At 40.5% G+C, this 20,380-nt stretch overlaps 3 protein-coding genes across 6 annotated transcripts in view; all 3 read right to left on the bottom strand.

The window, feature by feature from the left end:
* Positions 1-15,774, bottom strand: part of LOC108033846 (beta-1,4-glucuronyltransferase 1) — a 36,065-nt gene extending 20,291 nt beyond the window's left edge. Inside the window, exons 1-4 of one of the 4 annotated variants that reach the window (XM_017108477.3) lie at positions 15,642-15,774; positions 14,865-15,050; positions 11,497-11,547; positions 2,281-2,300 (exon numbers count right to left, since the gene is read on the bottom strand). The gene's annotated coding sequence lies outside the window, so the exon portion shown is untranslated. Of the gene's footprint in view, positions 1-2,280; positions 2,301-11,496; positions 11,548-11,634; positions 11,738-14,864; positions 15,115-15,641 lie in introns of those variants that run through there. The other 3 variants (XM_017108479.3, XM_017108478.3, XM_050884901.1) reach the window with 3 other exon arrangements.
* A 578-nt stretch (positions 15,775-16,352) lies between these two features.
* LOC108033486 (C-type lectin 37Da-like) lies at positions 16,353-17,314 on the bottom strand. The gene is made up of 2 exons (XM_017107825.3): positions 17,185-17,314; positions 16,353-17,127 (listed from the first exon to the last, which is right to left on the bottom strand). The coding sequence occupies exons 1-2, from the start codon at positions 17,273-17,275 to the stop codon at positions 16,670-16,672; spliced, it is 549 nt and encodes a 182-aa protein (XP_016963314.1). The 5' UTR covers positions 17,276-17,314; the 3' UTR covers positions 16,353-16,669.
* Positions 17,315-18,451: 1,137 nt separating this feature from the next.
* Positions 18,452-20,142, bottom strand: LOC108034342 (uncharacterized). The gene is made up of 2 exons (XM_017109225.3): positions 19,848-20,142; positions 18,452-19,448 (listed from the first exon to the last, which is right to left on the bottom strand). Exons 1-2 carry the CDS (start codon positions 20,060-20,062, stop codon positions 18,707-18,709), a joined length of 957 nt encoding a protein of 318 aa, XP_016964714.1. The 5' UTR covers positions 20,063-20,142; the 3' UTR covers positions 18,452-18,706.
* Positions 20,143-20,380: the final 238 nt, after the last annotated feature.

The following is a 20,380-nucleotide window of genomic DNA, read 5'->3' as shown; positions in this document are numbered from 1 at the left end:
TTGGTATCCTAAATTGAAGTATTTAAACAAAAATATTTCTAAAATCAATACTTCTTTCATGACTTACAAAAACTACTTTTAAATTAAAGCAAATGTATTTTAACTCACAAGGAGGTGCTTATAGATACAACGAACTCAGTTCGCAATAACAAAAATTTGTCCGATAGGAACGCACATTTAACGTCTACCTTTTCAATATCTTGATTGGGCACTGTATATTTTTTGCAATTTTACCCCCAATCTGAGAACTCCTTTAATTTTAGGCACGGGTATTGAACTCCCGGTTATAGGTACAACGAATTGGGTTTGCAGTACTTTTCGAAATGTCCCTTTATCTGCCATGAACCTTGATGAGACATATATATTTATTATCTTCTCTTTCGAAATCTTCATTGAGTACTGCATATTCTTCGCAATTTTGGTAAACCCACAATCTCAGAACATCCTTTAATTTTAGGCACAAACATGGAACTCTCGAATATAGGTACAACGAACTCGCTTCGTAATTCTATTGCAAAAAGTCCCTTTATCTGCCGTGAACCTTCATGAGACATATATTTTATCTTGTCTTCCAAGATCTTGATTATTGCTTTCTTTCACTTAACGGCAGAAAAACCAATCGAATTTAGATGGGATGTGCTTGAAAAAGAAAACAGCGAACAGTAAACCGAAAGTCATTTCCAGAGAAATCTGTGCAAATGAAGTAAAGGTGTCAAGAACTCTATTGACAAGCAGGCCTCTACTGCGGGGCTTTGAGCAAAAAAGAATCGTAAAGCGAACAGAGCGACCCCAGTCCCAAGAAGACCCGTGTAGGAAGCAAAAATGACGGGCGAAACCAAACAAACTCAAAACGTGACAAACAGTCGGACGTCAAAAAAGGAGAACAGTTTTTGCATCCGTCAAATGAGCTACGTGAAAGTTTTCCACAAGCGACACAGCTCGTTTCATTTTAATCCAGTTTAACATGCGGGAGTTTTCGCGAGTGGTCAAACAATCGACCTGACCAATCGTCGCTTATTGAGTTCAAAGTCATATGAACTGCACCACATGCAATTCGATTCCAAATGCTACTGGCGAATGCCATTTTCCCAGCAAACTAGTTACACATGTGGGCAGTGAAGTAAGCGATAGGTCGACATACTTTCCGAAGCCACTGTCATTGGCAAATAAATGGAGCAAAAGCGGCAAAGCAAATAAGGCTTATAAGGTGAGCCACCCAGGCTTAATTAAACAAATGGTAAGTCGCAGCTTTTAAATCAATCAACTTGGCAAATACACAATTTAACATTATTATTAAACAACTTAATACAGCAAACATATAGAAAGAATAATAGTTAAAATGGGAGTAAAATATACTCACTAGAAAGAAGAGTTTTTGTATTTTAAAATTTATATCTGAATTTTATTAATTTCGACAAGCCACCCCGCGTTGTATAACCTAAGCCAGATTATGCGAAAGCCGGTGGACCATGCATCCACATTTTTACCCTTCCACTCCACGTTTACGGCCCAGAAACTCATTTGCAGCTGACACTAACGGCGATGGCAGTCAGCCAGTTGCAAAAAGCAACTGGGCGAAGTGGACAGAGGGGGGTGGCTGGTAACAATGGCCAGCCATGGTCAATATCAGCGGCAGTCTTCGGGCCAATTGCAGAGAGCCGGGAAAATGTGAGTGCAGAAGGCAAGCGGGCAGAACGTGTGACACAAAATATCACTCTCATTTGGCGACGATGTTCATGATAATCGTGGCTGCAGAAGAGTCAGGGGAAGCCGATTGCACTTATGTGTGGATAGTGACAAATGTCAGCGGCACACGCTAATTAAGGTTAATGAAAACGACAAGCCGAAGCCCGGCAAAATAAAGCATGACAACAAACCGACGGCGGTGATTAACGAGGACAGCCAACTAAATTGCTGTACGGAGGAAGCTATGGCTTAACTGCTGGATAAGGCTAATATGGGTACTACCTTGCCTGAACCAGGGAAATTAGCATAGAGCTTTGTTTTTCCGTCAGCGTCAAAACTTTTTCGCTTCCATTCGGCACGTACTACATCTTTTCATAACGCCCCGATCCTCCGACATAAATTAAAGACGTGCCCAATTTCAGACCCCTGCACATTAAGTGACAAGCAAACACTTCAATAAGAAATGCTTTCTTTAGAAAACTATTTTATAATCAAAAGTAGAAATGCTCAATACACATTAGTAAAATCAGAGAGTTTAATGATTTTGGAATGAAAACATATTTTTATTGACAAAATAAAGCAACAAACACTTACCTATTTTATTTTGCTAATTGCTGAAATAGAAAAAGAAAAACCAATTAGTAGAAATAGAAGAACACTAAAACTAAAAAAATAAATTAAACAGCCTTAAGGAAAGATCCAAACATATGTTTTATTACATTTTACTCAACTGTTTGTGCAACTTTAGAATGAAGCGCACCCAATTGTTTTTGGGTTAGCTACACAACTTCTCGAGGTAGGCCTCCGGCAATCTACGAAATGCAGACCCACCGTTGGGCTCACTTTAAAATGCAACTCAGCTGCATTTGGTCTGTTTAAAAATGAATGCGCTGCAAGGGAAAACAAAGAAAAATGCATGGAGAGTAAGGCAAAGAGTGGAATGCCTTTCTGCACTCCTCCCCAGCCACTCCATCCAGCAACTCGTCCTCTGTCTTCGCCAGCTGGAGGAACGGGGCCCCGAGGACCTGGCACAACCAAGACATCCTGCCCCGAGTTAGGTACCCGTTAGCAGGTGTGTGCATCAGAATAATAAAGCGTAGTAGGCGGTGATGTCTCAAATGGAGACAAAGGAACTGCAGAGGTTTCCAGAATATGTAGTTTAAGTTTTAAGACCGGCAGAGGGAAAAGGGTTCCTAACCGACTCATATATGGTCACAATTAATGGCAATCTCACATTATTTGTTCAAATATAATATATAAAGCTCATCAAAAACAACTATTACTTACTCATATACTTTAGCAATTCACCCATTCGAGGACGACGAGTGTTTTCTTATAAACCCCTCGACTTAGCCGCCAGACTCCTTTGGCCCCCATTTGAACCCATAGAAAGGCTGATCCCAGCTCAGCAGTTGCCGTTCGCCACTTGACTTTTCAAGTGATTATAGGACATTATGGGAAGGGGTGTGGCAGAATAGGGCGGATGTAGCCCTAACTCACCAAACAAAGCGATTTATCGGGTTGGTCTAGAGACATGGAGGAGTCCTGTGCACCCAGGTCATGTGGCCAAGTGTGTGTTGGGTCAAGAGCAAAATGGTTGACTTGGTAAACAAAGATGGATAAATGTATCCTGTCTTTGGAGAGCACTTGAATCCGTTAAGAAATGTTTTTCTTTGATTTATACTAAAACAGTTCTGAACAAAATAGAATAAAAACAACTATTGGTACACAGAACCAGAAATAATATTGTGTTTCGCCATTCCGCAAATAACTGTCAGTGCGCAAAACTTTTGCGAATAACTCAACTGCAGTAGCTCAGAGGATTTGGGAACGAAACTCGCGCCACACAATGTACAAACGTACCTCTTTCCAGCCACCCAAAGGACAAATGTCAAATTCCATGTGGCAGGCAACAACAACAGTCGTCAAACATCCACTTGCAAAATCAAATAAACACGAATACACATTGGCAAGCTCATACCTTATTCAAAACTCGCATAGCAAAAAACATGTAAATACACAAAAATAAAAAGAAATCGAAAATCAACTCAATTCTCATTCAAACGATGAAGTATGAAATTCAAATGTGATAAAAATTAAAATACACACACACCGTTAAAATTCCGTGAAAATTCTTTCTCTAACAAAAATCCAATCATAAAAATATTGACGAAAACAGAGACTAGGAAATAGGAGTGATAAAATCCTAATTTTAACCTTTTAAATAGAGTAAGTTAAGTTTGTCACTTGATGTTTGGGATTACAATTTAAGCAAAAATTCTTTAGAATAATATTTGGTGACTATAAAACACGAACTGACGGCACAATCTGCCATTGATACAATAAATATTGGGCAAAACACAAGGTGCCTTCGCAGGGTCAGCCAGCAAGGGAGAATTAACGACTCGCACTGGGTCCTAGAAACGGGGACGCAGCCTCAGCCAAGTGCTGTGGCCGGAAGGCAATATCCGAGTTCAGGTAAATGCGGCGCTCGAGCAAACGCCGCGCACAATGCAAAATTTATTAGTTTTGGCAAGGGATAAGGAAAGAAAGCATAGTGGGTATAGGTGACTAGGATAAAGCCTACATGTTTGAGCTATTAAATATAAATCTTTAAGAAAAAATTAATAGGTAAAATACATAACATAAATTTTAAAAAAATGTATACATTAAATTAAATAAAAAAAAGTTAAATACATTAAATATTTTTATTGAAATGATTTCCTTTTTCTTTTTAACTAATTTGGATCTCTTCTTATTTTAGGTGTTTTGAAAAGTATCTTATGAAGATACGGAACCAAAAAAGGAATTGATTTACGTGACCTTTTTGCCCCAATGGACATTTTGTCAGTGTATTCAAACTCAGCCCTGTGGCACTTGCAGCTGGATAGCGACAGTGCGGCGACTGAGCAGGAAAACCAGCAACTGCAGGCAAGTTGCTCTCAATTGTGTTTTGCCTACTTTTTGGGTCTCTGTGCTTGCAACTGTAGCTGTATCTGTATCTGTTGCGGTGACGGTAACTCTGAATAGTTCCTGGCACGGCTTCAAGCAATAAAAAAGCGAGCTGCCCAGGTTTGTGCTCTAATAGTCGAATATTGTGCAACTGCACATAGTATACACATTGTAATCAGTTTTCGCTGAGATATAAACGGCATTTCCTTCTTCTACAAAGGTGGATCTTTAAATAGTTTGCAAAATGAGAACAACTTTTAGTTTCGGTTTGCAATGCGTCTGTTAAAAAGGTAGGAGTCACTTTTTTTAGAAATCATTAATAATTATACTTCGCTTTAGCTGTCTTACACTTAGCGAAAGAACAATAATTCGTCCTTTGTGCTTTCTTGCGCTTTTATAAATTGGGAAAAAAGTAAACAAGAAATTATTTCAATCCAAAATTACAAATGTTTTATTCAATTAGCTTCAAATGACCCAAAGACTAACAAATCAAGCATTCTCGTGATGGTCCTATAGCATGCACATTTGTCTGGTGCTCGTAATTTTAATTAGGAGAGCAAATAAATGGTGGCTTCCCTGGGGAAGCTTTTACTCGGCTAATGGAATACAGTGCGACTATACAAATAGGGGAAGTCAAATATATATAAATTTCGCCAGTCGGTCCCCAAACAAACATGTTTACTCGAGCACCAGCGCAGGCTAGGGAAATAAAAGCGAAATGGGATTGTCGAATGATATTGGATAGTGAAATTGAGTGCCTGGTTGGAAACTAATTAACATTTTTACATATCATAAGCCTTTTAAAATGGAAACCCCTCTCCAAGTACACCGCCCATAGGGAACCCCAAAACGAAAAAGTCCGATGGGTCTCAGGCGGCTGAAGCGGAAGTGTCTGCTAAGTAGGACGCTTTACACAAGTGCACTTTAAATTGCATTCAAAATTAATTGAATTCTCAGCAGCGCAGAGTGCAGACATAATAAGCTTCTATTAAATCAGGGAAAGGAGTGAGTAACCCTATGTCTTTATTGTATAATTAGATTAATACATTCTCTCCCTGATATACTTTAAGAGTGCCGTTGCCAACATATTAGTAAGTGCGTCAACTGTTCTCAGATAAGAGTTAACAAGCTCACTTGTAAAACCAAACATGTCGCACAACGCGTTCCTGCTGAAAGAAAATTGAATATAGCTTCCAGCTTGTCAGATAAGCTATCTCCAAGGTAGAAAATATCAGAAGTGTGGTTTGACATTTCGTTGGAACAGATGTCTTTGAAATAGCTAGATAATGGCCAAATTTTGAGTTGCAAAAACCTATAAACCCAATTAGTTCCTAATCCTTGGGGCGTTAAAAAGTTATCTAGATTAAATGACACTTGAAAACAATTCCCAGTTAACCTTATCAATATTATTGGAGAGATTACCAATATATCTGCGAACGAGAAGCGCTATAGCGATCATTCGACTCTCGAGTTGAAGTTGGTATTTATCGGGCTCAAGAGTGTCTATCTGCTCTAAAATAAAATATTAAGACGAATTGTTTTCAATAAGGAATTAAAGCTGTCTCCTCGAGAATGCATGCATTTACCAAAAACATTTTTATGTGCACTTCAGAAATATAAAACCATGCTAAGGTAGCCTTAAACCCTCGTTACGGGCACAAAACTAAGTCAATGGACAGTGGACAAAGTTGATAGCGAGTATCTTTGAAGGTTGGCATCATTCAAAAGATAAGATTAGGAAGACCTTATTTTCGGAAGCCTAAGCCAGCCAATTAATTATTATAATAATGGTGAAAAAAATAACCAAAAACGTCAGGTCTTCCCTATCTCTATGCTTATCAAATCGCTGAGGCGACCGTTTAAGTGCGTATACGAATACCAAGAATTGAGTTTTAAAAAAAAGAAAATAAACCAAAAATAGTTTCTAAGGAAATGTATATGAGTGTAGGTAAACCTTTTTGAGGGTGCTTTACATTCTTGAAAATCAGGTCAGCCTTGGCAAGTTCAAAACAAATAATTCCGAGACTGACTGGCAGGCCATAAGACAGCAGTCAATGCTGATCCATAATCACAAAGAAAACTCACGAGTTAGAAGCAAATAATTCACTGCCAGATCAGTAAGCCTGCTGTTATTTTCCACCAAGCGAATTTCAATCATATTTAGCACTTCGTATGCAAATTGAATGGATTGAAAAATATCTCACACGCACTTGAGCCTGAGGCGGCAATCAGTCAGAAGACGAGACAGCCACTTTCGGTTTGCCCAAAAGCAGAGAGGCCTTTCCAAAATGACAGTCGTGACAGCTTGAGGCATAAAAAGCCGACTCTACACCATCGTTTAAGTATCTGACGGGACTAACAGGATTTAAATTTACTTCTCTTCATATATGACTCATTTTGAGACGAAAATGACACTAATTTAAGGCCAACAACCTTTTGAAAAGATTTACTTAATACCTGAAAGCGTAGATTTTTTAATGCATCTGGGCCCTTTCAATCAAAATCATTTCATTTGAGTTTCACACCGATTCAAAAAAGATTACACAAGCTTTCCCAATGGCCGAAATGTCATGAAACTTGTAAGGTCTAAGACCAACTGTTTTCCAATTACCCTAATAACATTACACGATTAAGTGCGCAGCTTGTGTTAATTAAGTACTATCGCAATCAATCTCAAAAGCTTTCATCAAATTTTCAAGTCCATTGTGTAGACGCATCCGAAGCCAGACCAAAATGAGATTCACAATGGAGGCTGACTTTGGAGACACGGGAAAAGACACGCAACCTATGAGATAAGCTTGTCTAGCACTTAATTAGTATAATTTTACGTCACATTGGACACAGGAAACTTTATGAAGGGTCTGAAAAGTGCGAAGTCTGTCGAAGCAAAAGGAAATCATCATTATAGTAATGTGGAAGGGGTATTGGAAAATGGGATTGGAGCGGTTTCGCACACGCAACAAAGGACGTTGCCTCAGCCTGAAAAACGTCGAGTCCAGCAGATACAGATTCAGTACAAATGTACAGAACCATTTTTTAAGCCAACTTTTCCTTCTCCCTAATTCAAGTGTCAATTTTCGCGTTAGGAGGGTAGAAGAAAAACTGGAGCTATCAATAAAACACAATCGAGCGCACTTGAGTCCGATATAAAAGCCTGACTAAAACAACGTTGGTGTCGTACACTTCTAAAGGCAATCGACTGGGTAGATATCCAATCAAGCTCATCAGGCCCACACCGTGAATAATAAAAAAGAAAATGGCATCCGCTCTGCTGATGAGCTGTGATGCGGCTGAAAATGGCCTTTTCCTCAATTATGATGAACGGTTAACGGTTTGCGGGCTCTGCGGCTTACAAGGATTTACGTTTCGACAGGAAGTTTAAGTGGGAATTGAGGTAACGACTGGGCTAAGATACTTTAAAAATCTTACGAACAGGTCAGAATACTTTAAAGTAGAGTATAGGCGATCTTCTTCAGGCGCTGTCAACTGTCCGTTTATTTCGTTCATAACTTTTGCTGACCATATCGTTTATTTCAATCCCTTATACACGGATCCCTTATACCGCGGAAGCCCCGCCAAATCGGGACGAAATAAAAATGACTATTTTACTTTTACCACGGAAACTCGGTAGCCCGTAATCCACTCGCCTTTGCACTGGCCCTTCCCGGCAACTAAATTGATTTATGATGTCTGCCACACGCAAAAAAATGTTATGCAAATATTTACAAATACGTATGATTTCTTTTAAAAACATACAACATGTTCAATTCTACAAAAAATAGTCATATGAATGTAATTGTTTTGTTACTACTTAACAGTAAAGAATTTTTTTTTTTGGCTGGGTGATTATCCTATAGGTTGGGATCATAACTATTGCATTGGTAAAGACCAAATACAAGTTTTTTTGAGTGCACACACTCTCGTTCTGCTGAGCCCTGAAAGTTATGCAACAGCAGACTCTGTGGGCCACAGAATGTTTTACCATTTTGTTTACCGAAAACTCCGTTTATTGCGACCCGCCCAGAGTGGGCGTGGCGTCGAGTGGGTGTCAACTGCCACTGCCAATGGGCGTGAAAATCCACCAAACTATGCCACTTCCCCACCCGGCCACGCATTTCCCATGTTTTTGGCCACGCTTTTCCTCCGGCCACACTCGCTTTTATTAACAATCATAATTCACATTTATTAATGTGCTCAATTTGTTTTTAATGATTTTACGCGCCTGTGCAAGGATCGATTGTCGACGCCCGGCCACCTTCATTATTTTTTCGCTTGTTAACTGCGCCCAGATGCTTGGTGAGCACGACTTAATGGATGAATTCTGTCGAGGTGACACATTGATTTACCGACTGGATGCTTCGGTGGACGGGTTCGGGGACCACTTATCCAGGAGCAAAGTCAGGCGAATTCTATTAGTTTGAGCTGCTGATAGTGCACGCAACTATTAACACAATTTCTGGATTGCAATGCAATAAATTTGCTTTTAATATATTTAGTGTAGGTTTTATTTATTCCCTATACTTATAATAAAAAAAAAAAAACAGATTTTGGGGGATTAGGGGATAAAAAAAAAGACGACCTTAAGTTCAAAATTTAAACAACCTGAATACTAAATTAAAAGTAAATTTAATTCTCATTAAAAATAACTTCCTTTATGCATATCGCCGTGCATACAGTGTGTACTACACCTTTTAAAAACAAAAATAATGCAGAAAGTGAGGGCAGCAGCAGCCTCAATTTGCTGCATTTTGGTCAAGGACATTTTCATCTTTTATGCAACGCTAATCCTTTTAAGCAGCTTTGTCGTTCTCTCCTGCTGAATGGTGAAAACAAGTGCCTCCGAGGCATACATTTAAAGGGGGAAGCTTGAAAAACACAACTAAAAATCCACCCAACTGTTTTTTCTTCTTTTCTAATTTTTGAAACTTGCATAACTTTTAATTAAATACAAAATTATTTTTATTCTGCAAAAAAAGAACTTGTTGTTTTTCTTAAATTCGGAACCCACTACATTTCTTTAGGTTCTTGCCTTTTAGGTTTTAATGAGTTCTCAAAAGCATAATAAAAATGGCTGCGTAGCTCATGGAGGCAATTTGTCGGTACTTATAACGCTTCAAGAAACTTGAGAACGTTGGCATATTTTCCACAGAAAAAGGAACAAGACAACAGGAAAGGCTGGACAAAAGAATAATTTTCCTGCAAGCTGAGTACTTAGCCACATTAAACAAAAAGTTGCGGTTGCACAACATTTGAAAAATAACAAAATAAGTAAAAAGTGTATGAAAAAGTTTCTTCTTTAACTTAAGGTTTAAAATTAAAAATATATGTAGTAAATATCATTAAAAAAATGATAATTTCATCAATGTGTCAAGAAATACGATTTAATTTTTTTCAATAAGGCCTGATAATTAGGTGCTTAAATGATCATATCACCAAGCCAAGGGTATATTCTATCCCCATTCATTTAGCAGTCCTCTTGGATTTTTCTAGGCGTGAGAGAAAGCTTTTAGGTAATCAACTAAGTCACAATGTGTCTGAAAGTACAATGCATTTCTGGTAATTCGTTTAAAAGGATGCTCGGCCTTAATCTAAGCCAAGTTAAGGCACAATTCGGTGCTGAGGCAGTGCGAGAATCCCACCAGAGTTAAGGAGGCGAGGCTCACAGGATTGATTCTTTGGCAGCTCGGCTAGGGACAATAAGTGATGAAATTGGTTTCTTCTGAGCACTTCCCACGTTCTGGGTCCCGCCCATGGCCCGTGTGCCATTGTGCCCACATGGACCTCTCGTCCTTGTCCTCAGACACTCGCACATGCTCAGCCACAAGTCCTAGGACACACATGCCAGTTGAGGCCAGGGGACAGGGGACCAAGTCTATGTCAAGTTTGAGTGGCTGCCATACTCCATCGTCCGTGGTCCAACCTCCCAGCCTCATCTCGGAGGCCTGCACTTGGAACAAAAACTGCCTTTAAATATTTTCCAACATTGAGTAGGGCCGAGTCAGGTTTAAAAACTTCTTCCCTGCTTTGATAAAAATGCACCTAATTAACTAGAAATCTAGGACACCATTAATCAAATTTAAGACAACAGTTTGGGCTCAAAAAGGCTGCAGTTTTTTCTCTGGGTACAAAGAAACTGACAGCATTGACGGCATTTGCCACTTGGAAGGCTGCCAAAAACTACACACAAGCTGTAAGGCTCGGCTGGAATAAGTGATGGGGGCAGTGGCAAACGATTTTTAATTAAATTTCCTCCCTTCCCTACTGCAGTGCATCAGTTTCAGAGGCCTGTTCGTATCCCTGAAATGTAAATCTAAATCTGGTCTTATACCAGTTTCAAGATATAGCCCCACTGTTTACTTTTAGTTGTCGCATCCTTTTAATTGGAACCTGGACTGTGTGTCCAAGGGTTCAATTGAGTTTAACAGAACCTAGTCAAAACAAACAATAATAAAGTCATAAGCAACAACCACTGTCTGGCTTTCGCGGGCAACCCTTTTGCATAACAATTAGGAAACCCTGGCTATCCCACTGCTAGCCAATGATTTGTGCAAATGTTTTTGACATCGCCTTCAAGTTCTCCGTTTCTTTATCCGGCACCCATTTTCTCTCGTCGCTCCTACTTTCTGCATTTGCATATTAAATACACCTAAACTTTTGTTGTTTAATATGCTGAAATCGGTCAGCACTCTCTAATAAAAATGCTAATTTCGAAACACTTTTTACTTCTTTAAGATTAATTTCCAAAAATAAAAGAAAAATTTTCAAAACTTTTTCCCAAACCATAAATATTTGATAGCCATTTTCAACCAGCAAGGATGCGGTTAACGAATTTAGCGTTCCTTCTTTTTTTAAGCTTACTTGTAGAATTAAAGTTGAATATCAAGCTTGGTGTCCTTTTCTGATATATATCTGAAAATAAAGAGAAACATATTTGTGAATCAGTTGAAAATTGTAAGGTCTGAAAATACAAATTAAGATCAGTAAATAGTTTCTTACACTTAAATCACATGCTGACAAATTCGAAATATTCCCTTTCCAACAAAATCGTATCCTCAGCTCTTATAACTCCCAAAGAGCACACTTTCAACGGACAGGCCGACGGACATGACTTTATATTTTAAAATCCTTAGCAAATAAAATCTTCTTTAAATAATAACACTTACTTAACAACAAATTAATTTGAGCGAAACAAATTAGTTTGATAGGTGTTGCAAATTCCATTACTCTGTTAAAAATAAGGCGGACTAAATCGAAGATTTTATGAAAACATGAATTAGTCATCTGGTTTGTAAATTTATCACAGAAAGTATTATTAAAGAAATAACCATTAACCGAAAAACAAACTTTTTTACAACCCAGTCATGCGTACAAGGGATGTGTTTAAGACATTAGGTTGACCCCAAAAGGACTGTAGAACGCAATACATTCCCCGGTTACTTCCGTAGAACCCCTATCTAGGGGTTAAGCTGCACGAAAACCCATCTTCAGCCCCTGGAACAACCCAATTTCGTTCCTTTCTCTCCAATTCAATCAACCATTAAGCATAAGCCGCCGCTCGACCGGCAACCAACGCATGTCATGCCCACGATGACATGCCCCCTGGCCGTGGAGAAAGGTGTCAGAACACCGCACAGGGGCGCACCTGTCCCGCTCCCGATCCCAAACCACCCGGCCACCCCCGGGGGAAACACCCCTGGCCCTGCCCCTGACTGGGTGACTGACTGACGGGTTTGCGTGCCTAATTGTGAGAGGAAGTGGGAAAAACATTCTGCTGCCCTGCAGTTGTCATGACAAAGCAGACTGCCCGAAAATCCCCTTTTTGATTTAGATACACCGGCAGGTAAGGGTAAAAGAAAAGGGCAAGTTGAGTGCATTAATGAAAATTATTAAATTGAAAAAGCAAACATCAATCACACCTATAAACAAAAGTATACGCTTGTTTATACTTTAACGCTTAACAAAGAACACGCTCTTCGGGTAAACTTCTTTGAATTGAATAACTTCGTTTAATGTTCTATTATTATACTGTAAGAAAAATAAAATAACATATTGAATGCTTAACGTTTTCCTCATAACAATAATTTATTCTTACAGCAAAAACTTACTCATAGCCTTTAAATCCGCACCTGACTTGCGATGTAACCCAAAGTTATACTTTTACAACTGACTGATTTCTGGGGTCTGGGTCTGGGAAAGTGTAAAACGCAAGCGAAAACAAAATGCGCAAAAATGCTTATTTGCGGTTAGCCACAAAACGGTAAGCCAATACCAATAAGGCATTCAGGGGAAGGGTCAAGAGCTCTTTAAGCCATGTTGCCTACGAAGCCTCAAGTCCTCTCCTTGCTAGCATTTGGAAACAGAAATTGATTAAAATATGTTTTTATGCACCCTACATTTGAATAAAGGTATCAAATATTTTTACAGCATATACTTGGTGGAACCGGAGCTCAGAGATACGAAATTAAGCAGAAAAGGTGGGTTGTTTGAAGCCAGTTTTTTTGTGCCAATCAGTGTAATAAATATTGTTGCTCAAGATTTGTCGCTATGACAAACAAAATTACTTGTAAATCCATGTGAGCGTTTTAGTTACGTAAGTTTTTGGTGGGTGTCATGCAATGTTCCAAGATAGGTTTACGAAAAAACACCTGTTTATTTTGTAGTGGATATAAAAAACATTCATTTCTAAAAAACGTGAATATGATATACATTGTTGTTTAGTAGCCATGCATACAATGTATGGCGTCTGTGCACTTCCGGTTAAACATAATGGGAATAGATATTTCCCCCGACGCTTATCTCAAAACTGGAAAACTTCTCCAGCTTATCGGGGCCCCCGTGCCCAGGCTTCTACGTAATCCAGCCACTGCAATGCGTTCGGGGCCCCACCCACATCTCTTATCATCTTTAAACATTCTGCGATACGGCATCTAACTCTGAGGCCGAAGAACACAGTTCTTTCATCCGACGAACAGCTCCTGCGTACGATTCCACAAATATTACCCATTACTGGGGAAAATATTTGCTGAGGGATCGTTTGATCAACCAGAAAACGATCTAATAACACTAATGGAGCAAATAAGCGAGTGTTTATCAAACATAAATAGTTCATCATAGGGAGGAACACATGGAACTACAAATACAATACTGCAAATATTTAATTTATAAACAAAACAATTACGTTTGCTGCGTTATTACGCCAGTTTGAACAGCTTGGTTTCGAGGAAGCTCATCAGGCAATTAAAAGTGTTATATCATTTTTGTTTCTTAGAGAATTTGTTGATATTCGAATATCAAAAAAACCAAAAATTAAATCGTAAAAACTGAAGCAGAATTTATTATTATGTCATGTTTAATAAATGTGTCTATTAGACATCATCAAATAAACTAATACGTTTCTGATGAAATATCTATTTTATAATCCCCTGCTTGTTCCGCGTCGACACCCACTAAATTCTATTTTTAAAATGAGCCCGTGTGGCTTAGGCTGTATATTTTCAGGTATTTATTAAGTGACAATATTCAGCCGCAAACGACGACAAGATTTATGTGGTCCGCGGGGCTTTTTAATGAGCTATTTTGAAAACAAACACCGAACAAATTTTTAATGGGTTAACAAATGTTTTGGTGACGCGAATCTTAAAGGGCGATTGGAAATGGAATTAATCAAAGTGAGGGAAAACCGCGAGGCCAGATAAAGAGTTATGATTTCATTGCTATTACCAAAAACCTTATCGAATACCCTCTGGTCTAGACCCGCACGATTATGGCCCCAAAACAACTCAGAAAAAAGCCCAATCCTCACTAGTTTGCTATTTTTATGGCCCTAGTGTTCGATTTATAAAGTGATAAGAGCTCTGAAGATAGTCATGTGCCGAATTCCTTTCGATTATTGTGTGGGACATTGTTATTTTATTGCTTATATAGTTATTTTAAAAGTGGATAAACACTATATGTTTTCTTTTCTTCTTTGTGATATCTCGAAGTTTATTGTTTTGACCGCATTTATACAGTTTTTGGGATGATAAGGAAGTATCTCAAAAGCATATAACTATATAGTACTTAGCGAGTTCCGCCAGCGAGCAGAAAGCGAAAGGAAGTCAAATTAGGGGCTAACAAAAGCGCCAGTTAGGGGACCACAATAGATACAGATACAGATACAGATACAGATACATGGATATGGGTACAAAATAAACTTTTCAATTGCACGGGGTTATTATCGAACTTACATCACACACATACAGCGGGGCGATTTTCGACTTTTGTGCTGCTGATGATGATGATTTTGATAATTTTCTTTGATGTTGCTAGTGTTGTTGTTGGTGTTGTTGTTGTTGGTTGCTGGTGGCCGCACGAATTCGAAATTTGATTTCTTCTGATTTGGCTTTGTTAATTTTTACGCTGGCTCTCGGCTGCTTTTGGGCGAAAATAAAAGAAATCGCGTTGTTGTTGCTGTTGCGCTGCTCTGCTGACCGTTTTCTATGAATGAACGGAGGCATTAGGAAAAGCAACAACTGCGGCGCAGCAACAACAGCAGCGGCAGCAGCAACAACAAGAAGACGAGGCGTGACGCGACAGCAGAAAACCGAATCAGAGGGGGAAGCGACAAGACGAAATGAAACGAAACGGGTTTTGCATCGCTTGTAGCACAGTGTAGTGGCCCTGGGGGCGGAGAGAGAGGGCGCGATGTGTGTGTCCAGAATGCAGCCGAAGGAGGGACCTTACACTGGCCAACACAACAGGGAGAGGCCCACGGGCGGGCCAGCTGATTCTGATTGGGATTTTGGGACCTGCCACATGCAGCGGCCGCGCTCTCTCCCTCTCTCCGCCTCTGCGCTGCAAAGTCAGTTTTTGTTGTTTATTCGGGCGACGCTCGCCTGCACACACTCGCGGGGCTCGGCAAACATTTGAATTGTGTGCTGCCACACTCGTTTGCCCCCTCCAGCGGCGATCTTTATCTCAATCTTGAAGCAATCTGGCTTTCTCCGCGCCGCACACACACACACCTGAGTCGCTCCTGCTGCGAACACACATTTGATTCGTAGGCCTTTTCCGATTGGCACGCGCGTCCGCCACCCGCACTCTCGCGCAAAAACACAACCGTTTCGCTCGAAGTCCCACGCAAAAACAAGCGTATGACCGCGTCGCGCTGCAGCAAACACCCTACCCCTATCCCAACCTTTGGCTTTTTCGAACATGGCACGAGCGGTCACTCTGACAGTTGAGTCCGGCAAACTAACAGAGTCTGATTGGGAAACCGCCGACCAACGCGCCACCTATAACAGCCCTGTTAAGTGTGGTCTCGGGTTATTGCGGCAGCCGGCGCTGGTCCCTCTCTTGTCAGCCCCAAAAAGGTTGTTGCCTAAATAATCCCCGGTTGTTGTACACACTAGGCCAAAAGCAAGGCGCTAAGCTCAAAGGAATTTAAATCGTTTCGGTTTACCTTACGGTTTAGAATAGTGACTGAAAAGTATTTGATTTTGTGTAGGCCCTTGGTTAGATTCCAAGTACTATATGGACACTAGGACGGTCCATGTTTGTAGGGACATTTTTAAAGTCCTACTCTCACCCACCTTTACGATGTGCTTTGAGGTATTTAATTTATAACAAAATACATTTTTTGAAAAAAACGCGAATGTGTTTTAAAGTTTATAACTTGTACGCAATGTTGCCCTTGATAAAATATTTTATGTATATATTATTTCCATAAGGGTGGCTTTGATTTGGTTTTATTTCCTAAATTCGTTTGTCTTCTTTCCGAACTACTTTGAAAAACATTTCGGATTGGTCAATATTTTACTAATATTGACTTAGTTTAGAAAGTTGACATGGTTGGGAAGGGGAAATCGATTTATTCGAAGTATTTTCTGGCTGGAACACATGTCGTATGCGTAATTTTAAAGCAAACTTTGCGGTCGATTCGCAAGGTCTGAATCTGAAATAATTTTTAAATTTTTTACGAAACTTAATCTACCACTTAAAGTGGTGAGAACTAGTTTTAATTTTTTGGATGTTGATTAGTAAAAAAGGGTCCTTATTTCCAAACAACAATCGATATAGTTTCCTGCTTTGGAGCCTCACAAACATAATTCTTTAGCGCGCCGCAGGGATTGTCGTCCAGTTGGTAGTTATTTGAGTTTCCGTATATGTAGCCAAACTGTATGCAATGCTCCACTCCCTTATAGTTGTCGGGTTGCCCAGGGGCCCATCGATTTATACTTATGCGCTGAGCACTGCTAAACCAATTGTGGGCTCCAGTCTTCCCCAGATCGTTGCCGGACGTCCAGTATTTGCCGCGTGGTAGGTTGCTATTAAGATACCCAATAACAGCATCGAACTCCTCGTTAGTTTCGAAGGCTACCAGTTCGGATCCCAACTTGCGGCAGTTCTCGTAGGCGATGTACCAGTTCACCGCATCGGGTCCAAAGTAATAGTACCCTTCGTGGATCTTGATGAAGGGGCTCGAGTCCATGGGCCAGTTGTTTGGATTTCCTGAAAATTGGCCAAGGCAAATTTTAATCCCATTATGTTTCGGTATTAAGTGCTCACCATTTTTAAATCCAGTAGCGTATTTTTCGTAGGATAATCCCAGACCAACGCTGGCGAGAAGGAACAGAACTGCCACTGTTTTCTTCAACATTTTGCCTTTGACTAACTGAATGGCAAGAGTCCTCTAGGCTATTTATACGTCTCATTTATCGGTGATCAGGAGTCCGATGAACGACAATTCTGCTAAAATTGGTAATACATTTAACCTGAGTTCAGTCACACTTTGAGATCAATTACGGAGTACCTCTCATCGGGTGCGGATGTCTATAACTTATCTTCGGCAGTTCCATTCGTTCGATATACGACTCAACTTTTTTCTTATCTCTTACGAACTCAAAACGCATCAAAAGTATTCCGAGGTCTTTCCGGAATAAACGGTGCAAATGTTTACAAAGCCCTCACGGTATTTGCGAAGTTGGAGCCAAGTGCCACAAAACACTTAACTTTGTTAAGAGGACCAACTTTGCGCCTTACCTAACTACCATTCCGGAAGCTGAGATAGGGCTTAACTTAGGCCTATATAACCTTCCGAGCGAGCTGGATATTTGCTGACACACAGTCAACTTTAGGGAATACATACCATATCCGTGTTGATTCGCCTCTACAGTGGAAACCAAACTTCATTAACCACCAAAAATAAGTATTTTGAGCTATTAACTAAATAATATTTTGTTAATTATAAACAATTGGTTAGATGCTTGTAAGCGTAACAATGCTAACACCCTCAAAAAAGATTGTTCTTTTAAAATATATCATTCTTTAGTTGAAAGTAATGTTGAAACTGTCAACCAACGAGGTTACCCTTTTTTTGACCCCGTTTTTCTGGGTGTCATGAACAATAGGCGTATCTATTTGAATCAATATTATAAAGAGCGTTATAAATCATATGACTTTTCAGACTCCAAAATTTTGACATTATACACTACACCAAATTATTATGTCTCCAAGGATGTTTTCTGAGATCGCAATGTCCCGGAGAAGGCATCCTATGAAGGCTAACATCACTTTAAACTACTAATATTAATATATTTATACAATATATTATATATATTTATATACAATATGACTTGCATGATAGAAAGATGTGGTTCAATGTTGGCGTCTACCTCGAGAGGTTAAACAAATTTATGCACCACTTTTGCCAGTTAAGACTAAGCCTTAAAGGCCTTTGTATGATACAAGCGTTTAAGAAACCCGAAAACCAACTAATAACCTCAACAACGTAGTTTGTCTAAACCACAACTCTGACCGAACTCAGTAATAACACTTTCTTCACTTTCTTAAATGTTTAATACAGTAGGGGTTAACTCTAAGATCATACCAAACGGAGATCTTTTACAAAGAATATAATTAACACATTGTTTGGCCAATTCGTATGGGCTTTGCTACCAAAAAAGGACAAATAAAATACAAATATCTTCGGTTCGCTATGCTCTTTGTACGTCGTATAAACTATTCATCTGATAAAGGAACGAAATGAAATGCGCTGAGATTCCCAGAGGCTCCTGATCTCCACTTAAAGCTAGAAGTCTCGGTCCAGTTCCTGCTTGACGCCCTTGTGCTGAATGTGCGCCAGCAGTGCCTCCTGCCGCTCCAGATAGGCCAAGAAGTTCTGCTGCATGGCCAGGAACTGCTTCTCTTTCTGCTCGAGCGCCAGCAGACAGGCGTCGTTTTGCTCCTGGAGCATCTTGTTCTCCTTGCGCAGCCCCTCCACTGCGGCCATTGTGATCTGGCCTGTGCGGGGCAGGATGCTGCGCCGTCCCCGTTTCCTCTTTGACGCCGATCGCTCTGTCTCCGGCTGCCCGTTTGTGTGGATCGCACAAGGCGGATCGTCTGCACCTGGTGGCGACTGGTGATTGGCAGGCGTCAGTGGTGCCCGCCGTGTGGCACTCTCGGCACTAGTTCCCACCACACTCAGTTGCGCCTCAGTGGGCTTGTACTCGGTTTCAGCCTTCACCTGGTGGTGATGGTAGTCATCTTGTTGAGCCTTCGATTTCACAGCCGAACGCAGCAGGGGCTGTGGGTCCAGAAAGGCGCTTCCGTCCGCATCGCGCTCGAACTTGATCTGGGCGGCGGACGTGAGGTGCAGGGGCGGCAGGGCTGGCAGATCCGCCCGAGCTTTGGCGGCGGCCTGCTCCAGGACATGGTGGGCGTGGAACACGTCCCTTGCCGGCCTGGCAGGTCGGAATAGGCAGTCAATCAGCGAATAGAGGCGCCAGTCCGACTGGGCGTCCGGGTTGCCCTCCAAGCGATTGCGCTCGTTTCTGCGGAAGAATGGAGGCATGAGAATATTGGTCAAGATAGTAAAGGCAAAGTCTGGAGGAAAGGCAAAGTCTGGAGGAACCTAACGAATTAAAATAATTTCTTAGCTACTTAACATAGTGTAGATTAAGATAGTCGTTATTGGATATTCGAGTTTATTACGTCTTATGGCCAAGAATTAGACACACAAATCTTTGATGGACCGCCATTATAGCCTATCCCTAAAATAGATGTAAGCTGATGAGCTTGCGCGGATCTAGAAGGCGTCGCATCACAGAGTTGGCATTGCAGCGTTCTAAAAAAAAGTTGGTTCTGAGAACTGGGCTGGTTGGATGCACTCATGTTCGGGGTTCTTATAGACCTCTTAACTCCACTAGGGACCCCATTTACACCCTGCTTACAAATATCTGTTGCGGTAGCTGTTGATGCGCCGGCGGACTTCCTGTTTGTTCAGGCGGATGCCATGCTGCTGCAGTCCGAATGCGATTTCCCGGAAAATGGGCAGGTTCTCGGTGTAGGAGGGGATGTCGGGCAGGTGCTCGCGCCACAGCTTCACCACCAAGGCCTCCTCCAAGGAGGTGTAGTAGCGCAACCGCAGGTGCTTCTGGCCGCTCATTTTGCGAAATCGATTTCCGAGATTTGTTTGGTTCCGGCTATCCAAACATTTTCGTACGTGACCGAGTACCAGACAACAGAAGCGCGAAAATGCCAAAAATGCTTGCAGTGGGACCAAGCGGATGCTACCACTTATATAGGGAAGTTCATTATACTTTTCAAATTTTTTTTGGAATTCCGCGTAATTTTTTTGAATTTAACATCTTTAAAATAAGGACCATGAAAGTGTTTATTTCATTAGTATTTTTAACTTAATTTCTGTTTTTTTTTTTGGTCTGTTTGTGATATAAAAACAAGCACAGGCAGCATATTGCCATTC

This window comes from Drosophila biarmipes, chromosome 2L, assembly GCF_025231255.1.
Source record: "Drosophila biarmipes strain raj3 chromosome 2L, RU_DBia_V1.1, whole genome shotgun sequence".
NCBI classification, from domain to species: Eukaryota; Metazoa; Arthropoda; class Insecta; order Diptera; family Drosophilidae; genus Drosophila; species Drosophila biarmipes.
Note: the sequence above shows the minus strand (reverse complement) of the source record. Positions and strands in the feature narration are given on the sequence as shown.